Source organism: Neovison vison, chromosome 7 (assembly GCF_020171115.1).
Source record: "Neovison vison isolate M4711 chromosome 7, ASM_NN_V1, whole genome shotgun sequence".
Lineage (NCBI taxonomy): Eukaryota > Metazoa > Chordata > Mammalia > Carnivora > Mustelidae > Neogale > Neogale vison.
Genome location: NC_058097.1, coordinates 152915146 through 152923377, shown reverse-complemented (window position 1 = coordinate 152923377; position 8232 = coordinate 152915146). Strand labels below are relative to the sequence as shown.

At 35.3% G+C, this 8232-nt stretch overlaps 2 protein-coding genes across 2 annotated transcripts; one reads left to right on the top strand and one right to left on the bottom strand.

Annotated features, from left to right (window-relative positions):
• The first annotated feature begins 2058 nt into the window (after nucleotides 1–2058).
• LOC122914163 (putative olfactory receptor 52P1) lies at nucleotides 2059–3012 on the top strand. Its single transcript, XM_044260795.1, has one exon. It carries the CDS (start codon nucleotides 2059–2061, stop codon nucleotides 3010–3012), a length of 954 nt encoding a protein of 317 aa, XP_044116730.1.
• Nucleotides 3013–6353: 3341 nt separating this feature from the next.
• LOC122914161 (olfactory receptor 52A5-like) lies at nucleotides 6354–7304 on the bottom strand. The gene has a single exon (XM_044260794.1). It carries the CDS (start codon nucleotides 7302–7304, stop codon nucleotides 6354–6356), a length of 951 nt encoding a protein of 316 aa, XP_044116729.1.
• Nucleotides 7305–8232: the final 928 nt, after the last annotated feature.

Below are 8232 nucleotides of genomic sequence, written 5' to 3'. Positions count from 1 at the left end.
TGGCAGATTCAGAAACAGGCAAAATGGCTTGACCCAGAAACAGGCAAAATGGCAAAGCCCAGGGAGTCAGAAGGCATATGGTACTTAACATGACTCAGAAACACCAGGGACGGTTGTGCTAATAGATACTCTGAATGTCCTCCCAGACTGTCTGCTGAACATAATATAAAGAATAGTCTGATGGAAACAAATGGATTTTTTCAATATTTCTTTCAAACTAAGCCTGAGAGAAGATAGAGAAGACCTTCTAGGTAGAAGTGGAAATGGTAACAGGCAGACTGCCATGTGGGGGGCATCTTCTGTACTTTCTTATGTGTCCTACTCTAGGGGGTCTCACAGAAAACTTTTGTTTAATGGGAAGTCACTGCTCTTATTTTGTCTTGGTATAGATTAAATATGTTGTTGTTTTATAAATTAATTTACTGAAAACTAAGAGATGATTTTAAAGTATTTGCATATACCAAGAGCATTACCAAAAGTAATTACTCTTGTTTGCAGTCATAAGTAATGTTTCCTAGTTAAAATGTATATGCCTATATTTCTAGGCAAATTAGTCTCTTGCATGTTTGAGACTTTCAGAAGAAGATACAAGAATGAAACTTGGCAGAACAAGTTTCCAAGTGGAAAACAATTATGTGAGGATCTCCAAGAGCAAAAGTTTAATACACACAAGACTTTCTTACTTTGAATTTTTTATATCTTGTATATTTTGACTGAAGTTCTCTGCCTGGACTTACAGGCTCATCCATATCTAGTAATTTCTACAACACTAGGTTTCTATATTGTGGCTGAAGTTTAAGCTCTGGCTTTGTTCTGAAACATTTTACGACTCATTTGACATTTTTCAATTCCTTACAAAATACCTCAGATATTCATATAGTCCCAGTGTAGTATGCTTAATAGTGGAGTGCAGATTCCATAACCAGAAAGTTTTTTTCCCTACACAGGTAGTATTTAGACTTCCATAAAAGGAAGCTTTGCCATTCAGAATATTTCTCATTAGATCATGAGCTCTCTCATCAGTGGAGTTAGTGAAAAGAAATTGATATAAATTTAAGAAGCAGATTAAGAAGAGTAGAGTGCATGTTCCAGAATTAAAATATTAGGTAGAAACTGGATGGTAGGAAGAAAAACAGAGATGAGTTATCAAAACTAAAGGATATGGTCAGAACAAGAGTCATACAAAAATATTTTTGCAGCTGAGTCAGGCTGAATTCTACCTGATTTGCTCTTCACTGTCATTAGGCAGGTCTGGATGCCAGCGAGGGGTAGGGCTGAGTTTATAGCTGAGAGTGATGGCTTTGCAGAAAATAGACCGAGCTTATTAACCACTAATATGCTTATTTCTAGCAACTTTAAATCATTTACCAGCATAAAGAAATTAAAATTCTCCTCCTTTTCCCTGTTTATATGATTATGCTATGCTGTCCACCTTCAGATCGTCTGTTCTTTCTTCCACTTTCAGATCACCTTGAGCAATTCTTCTAAAATAGGAATAAATTTGTCTTTGATGATAAGGCACTTATTGTATTTAATTTTTATAAGCCTTGTTCTTCCCTATTGGGATAAGATCTTATTCTGAATTCCTGATTAGTTATGTTCTTTATGAATAACTGTATTATTAAAATAATGATTGCATTTTGAAATATTTGTTAATTATTGTGTGTATGTATGTTTATTCATGTGTATCTATACTTGAACTCAACGTCCTTGACAAGACTTGACTTTTTTTTTTTTTAATGTTTGTATCACAGAATCCAACACTGACTTTGACATCACCATGAGGTCATTTTATTACTAACTGACCCTCTAGTAGGAAATTAAAAAATAGAGTAGAATTAAATAAAATTCCGAAATTCAGGGAAAATTTTCTGAAATATGAACACAGTTTTCTCATTTGCAGATGAAGATTTAAGATTCAGAATGAAGTGGTTTACTGATGATTTCAAGCTTTAACCTTTCAGGTGCTAGCAGGATTACTCTGCCATCCTGTTTTCTGCCCAGAGGGGATTAGCCTGGTTATTTTATATCCAAGCTTGCAAACTTTCCAGTTTTAACATGGCAGACAATGCTACACATCACTACATCTCATCTTTTTTCCTGGTTGGTATTCCTGGTTTGCAAGCTTTTCATCGCTGGATTGGCATCCCTGTCTTCCTCCTGTTTGTCCTGGCCCTGCTGGGGAACAGCGTAATCATCATCACCATCAAACTAGAACCAAGCCTCCACCAGCCTATGTATTTCTTCCTTTGCATGCTGGCAGTGAATGACATGGCTCTTGCCTCTTCCACAGCCCCCAAGATGCTTGGTATCTTCTGGTTGGATGCTCACAGGTTTGATTTTAGTATCTGCCTAGCACAAATGTATTTTATCCACACATTCTGCATAATGGAGTCAGCCCTCTTGGTTGCCATGGCGTTTGACCGCTATGTAGCTATTTGTATCCCACTGCGTTATACAACCATCCTGACAACACCAGTGGTCATTAAAATGGGTCTTGCTGGTATGACCCGAGCTGCCTTTATGGTTTTGCCCTGTCCTCTTCTTATTAAAAGGCTACCATATTACACTAAATATGTCATCAACCATGCCTACTGTGAACACATGGCTGTGGTGAAGTTGGCCAGTGCCAACACCCTCATTAACAGAGCATATGGAATCTCTGTGGCCCTTTCAGTGATGGTGTTGGACCTCGGGCTCATAGCCACATCCTATATCAAAATCCTCCAGGCAGTCTTCCGGCTGTCTTCCCAGAACACCCGCTCGAAGGCGCTGGGCACCTGTGCTGCTCACGTCTGCACTATACTTGTGTCCTACACACCTGCGCTGTTTAGTTTCCTAACTCACCGCATTGGCAAGAAGGTACCTCCAAGCATTCATATAATTCTTGCAAGTTTGTATCTTTTGGTGCCTCCCACAGTCAATCCTCTGGTGTATGGTGTCAAGACCAAGCAGATTCGTGACCGAGTGGTTAGTCTCTCCTTTCCAAACAAGAAGATTTCTGAAAACTAAAATATGTAAATAAAAACCCATATTGGCAGAATCTGTTTAATACAATTACGGTACATTTACAATAGTTGCAGCTTTGTCTCAACATGATATTTCTCAATTCATTTATACCTCTCAGCAGGGATATGTGATGTTGTACATTTTTCTCTCTATTTTCATCTTTTAATATTTCCTTTTCTTTCTCTTATAAATAAGCTTCATGGGAAGCTTTCAATAAATATTTGCAATAATTGTTATTTATTTATTATTGAAATTACTTTGTATTCTATATTTGTGGATAATATTTTATAATATTCACAAATGTGAAATAACTAAGATAATTATTGTAATAATTTTAAAATTCTCAGTACATTGGACAATGTAATTTATAAACATGATTTTTCCCAATTAATTGTTACCTACACTGATTAAAAATTCCTGAGTAAAAGTCATTATTTTCAAGTTTCATTTTTCTTATTGTAATAGTTATCATAATTGCTTAACACTCAAATAATGATCACTGTGGGCTTGGCTGTTTACTAATCTCTTTATATATATTTACTCCTTTCGTCCACAAAACTATACTGTGATATAGATGGTATTATTTTTCTCACTGTACCAAGTAGGAAACTGAGGCACAGAAAGGTTAAGTAAATGGCATAAAGGTAACTCGCCTAGCACAAAGCAATGCAGAATTGAACCCAGGGACTCTGGCTTTCAAAAGATATGCTCCTTATAGTGCAATATTATCCACCAATGTGCTTACAATTACTTGCTTTATGATTATGGGGGCTTATTCCTCTAAACACTTTTTTTTATCCCCCACATCTTCCTTTCTTTTAGATATTGTGGTAGATTTTTTTCAGTTTCCTTAAAACTCCTTATAAGTGATAAATCTACTACAGTATTTTGACAAGACCCCAAGCAAGAATTGCTTCTATTTTACCAGAGAAATGTCCAATCAGTATAGCCTGGTAACATTATAACTATGCTTTCCAGACTTAAGTAAAATGCTAAGAAAATCTCTGAAAATACTACTTTATCCACATGCCATTCCCCCCTCTTTTTCCTTCCTTCCTTCCTTTCTTCTTTTGCTTTAGTGAATACCAGTTTGTTTCGGTCACATTCATTTAGTGCTAAAGTTGAAAATGATTCACTTCTTAATCTAATGTTAATTTTATTATGCAGGGAACACAGAAGAAATTACATCGGGCCTATCTGTAAAATGCTCTGTTCAAAATATTGTTTTACTTTTAGATCACCATGGAATGAAAGGTTCATTGAATTGGAAGCTGTTAGTTTTTGATCAGGGCTGGTATTTATTTTGTGGACATTACATGAACATTCTGTGCTCTCGAATTAATTCCTCAAAAACTTTACATTTTTAGGTGTTTCATCTACAGCCACATTCTTATTTGTTAATGACTGTGCATGTATCTTATCAACATCTTTGCTTTATGTTGAAAATAATTGTGTTTCCTTATAATTATCATATAGTTCTTCCATTTCTTCAATGAGTCTATATTGAGTGGGTTAATCAGATATTTTAGACTGGGTTTTGGGGGGAAAAGTCATTTAAATACTGCTTCCCACTAATAGCTGGATGAGTGTCATTTTTAACATTATAAATCCTAACTTCATCATTGAGAAACACGGGAAATGATTTTTATACTTTATAGTGCTAAAGTCAGAATTCAATGAAACAATGGATGAAACATAATTATCACAATATTCAACACAATCTTCCATACACACCAATGCTCACGGCCATGATAGCCATTGAAAATATTAAGATCAACTAATAAAGGTATCTTTTCAAATGTTTAAATAGAGTTCCCAAATGGGTATATCTCCTAGAAGGTCCTACTTATTTAATTCAACATACCCCAAAGTGGGCATTTTGCACTTATTACCCCACACAAACTATCTTTAAAAAAAATTTTTTTTTCTAAAAAAATTTCTTATCTCAGTGAAAAACATGTCAAGTGACACAAAACAGTTAATGTCAGCAAGTATTTAAGTGTCAAATATAGGCCAAAGATATATGAGAAATTAAATGGTAAAAAATTAATTAAGAAACAGAAAATAAAATCCACCAGCCACCCCAGATTAAAAAAAAAAATTAAGTATAATATAGTTAAAAATGTGTAGATGATGGGGAGTTGGATGGCTCCATTGGTTAAGCAAAAAGTTCAAAAGTTCCAAAAGTTCAGTATGAAAATGAAATTAAATGGAATGGAAAACGGAATTAAAATGGAGAAATCTGACAATTAAGGTCAATATACACAATGGATAAATTATGTTGATAATATGTACCTTTGGTATGTCATCAACATGGGACTTTAACAGCGATGATTTCCTCTCCAAAGCACATAATTCCAGTGCTCGCTTCGGCAGCACATATACCAAAGCACATAATTCCAATCTAATCAATACAATGACATCAGATAAATTCCAATGGAAAAGATTCCTATGAAATACCTGAACAGTACTCTTCAATGTTTTGAAAGTCATTAGGAACAAGTAAAGTCTCAGAAAGGTATAGCCAAGAGCATCGTATGGAGACCTGACAATTAAATGCAATGTGGCATCCAGGATGGGATCTTGGAAGGAAAAAAAGGAAGTTAGGTAAAAATTAAGAAATATGAATAAAATATGGAATTTAGTAAATCAGTTTATCAATGTTGATACACTAACTGTAACATATATTAATGAAAGATGACAATAAGGAATACTAGGTAGAGGGTCTATGGGAACTCTTAGTAACTACATATTCAAGTTTCTACAAATCCAAATCTTTTAGATTTTAAAAATGTATTATTTTTCATTTCAATACAAAATTAAACATCCAAAACTTCTTAATGCTCAGATGAATGTAAGTCAGAAAATAATTAAGACTTGAATGGTGATGATAATTAAAATGATGAAGATGATAAAGTTGAGGAGAAAGACTACTGAAATCAAAATTAGAAGACAAATTAGTACATGGTCATCAGAATTGTCAACTTTAGAATGAATTTATTGTTTTTGAAGAACCCCATGAACTTAATATCTTAATCGAGATTAACCACTTAAATTTATTTTTGTCTTTAAGAAACGTCCCCACTGAAAAATTAAAAATTTTCATTGACTAAGTTAGAAACAAGTCTTCATGTTTTCTGACTTTTATACCACCTACTGATGAGTTGATTATATATTCATAAAAGTTAAAATTGTTTACATAGGAGACAGATCTTGTCTCCAAAGTAAAATCTAGAACTGTATATTTCAGCAGCACAAATGAACTTGAGAAAGCACAAAACCTGACCCCAAACTAGTATTTCTCAAAGTGAAATTTTATTATTTAAAAGGAGTTAAATGAGAAATCAAGATGGATCTTTAGAGTAGAAAATCTTGGACACTCGATCTCTAATCTGTTTGGTCTTCACCCCATACACAATAGGATTGAGCAAAGGAGGGACAAGAAGATAAAGGTTGGACAGAAGAATATGAATGTAGGGTGGAATATGGAATCCAAACCTGTGTGTAAAGAAGGAGAAGAAAGCCAGTAGATAAAACTCGAGGAAGACACAAATATGGGCAATGCAGGTATTGAAGGCTTTGAACCTAGCTTCCCTTTGAGGAAGACTGAAGACAGTTAGAAATATTTGGATGTAAGAGAGTGTGATGAAAACTATGTCAAATCCAAGTATAGTGAAAGCCACAAAGAGACCATAGATCTTGTTGATTCGGATGTCTTCTGCTGCCAACTTCACGATGGCCATGTGCTCACAGTATGAATGGGAGACCACAGTGGTCCGGTAGTGTTTCAGCCGACATTTGATGAGGATGAGACACGGAGCTACAAGGAGGGCTGCTCTGAGCGTCACTCCAACCCCAATCTGAGTGAGAAGTTGGTGGGTAAAGATGGTTGCATGTCTCAGGGGATCACAGATGGCCACATAGCGATCTAGGGCCATGGCCAGCAGAATTCCTGATTCGATGCACTGGAAGGTATGGATGAGCCACATCTGAAAGAGACAAGCATCAAAGTATATTTTTGGCAGATGAAACCAGAATATTCCAAGCATTTTGGGTAGGATGCAGGTACTGAGAGCAATGTCCGTTGCTCCAAGCATTGCCAGGAAGAGATACATGGGCTCATGGAGGCTGCGTTCAGATTTGATGATGACCAGGAGCAGGGAATTTCCAAATAGAGCAGTGATGTACATGGCACAGAAAGGAATTCCAATCCAGAACTGCACAGACTCCAATCCAGGGATCCCGATCAGTGTCAGCACTGAAGGCATGAAGACTGTGACATTGAGATTGAACATTTTGGCTTAGAGCTGCCTGATTAATGCTTCAAGTTTTATATTGGTTTCTCTCTTCTTTATTAGTTCTCCTCTAGAGTTATTGAAACTTCTAGAAACAGAAATTGAATGTGTTTTTAAAAGGCATTTTGTCAATCACATGTATTCATTGATGATGTAAGTCTAGAAATGCATATACAGGTTCCCAAAATTCTTTGTCTCTGTCTCTGGCTCTCTCTTTCTATGAAGGCAGACAAATACACAGGACAATTCAGTATGCAAAGCAGACCCAGTCACACCTGATATTGTATGTGCATTTGTGTGCATTTATCAGTTACAAAATATTAGTTTGGATTAATAATAGGTTCAGAAATTTAAGATACTACATATATCAATTCTGTTTTTACCCAAGAGGAATTCATAGGCATTTAGTCTGCTGTCAATACAAAGAGGAAAATAAGAAAAGGAACATTCTCCATTCCAAGCAGTATTGTATACCATGGGAAAATAGGAAGTTACAAAGTTGTGATCTTGACTTTAAAGACAATAATCTGTTTGTGAAGATGCATTGCTATAATAAAATTTAAATGTCTCTGTGCTTAAAAGGAAAACTTAGTATTATTAAAATGTAATTTATTGTCGACTTGATGCATATATACAATGTAATCCCAATCAACATTCCATACAAAACTTGTATATATGTACAAACTGTTCTTCAGTTAATACGCAAAGGCAAAATACCCGGAATAGCAACACACACTGAAGATGAACAAAGTTGGAACAATGACACTACTGTACTCTAGAATTTAGCATGGCAGTGATCAAAACAGTGTTGTAATGCAGAATAAACAAATCTTTCAGTGGAACAGAACTGAGAGCCCACAACTAGATACTATGTAAGTAGTTAACACAGGAACAAAGGCAATTTAATGGAGAAAGAAGGGTCTTTTCA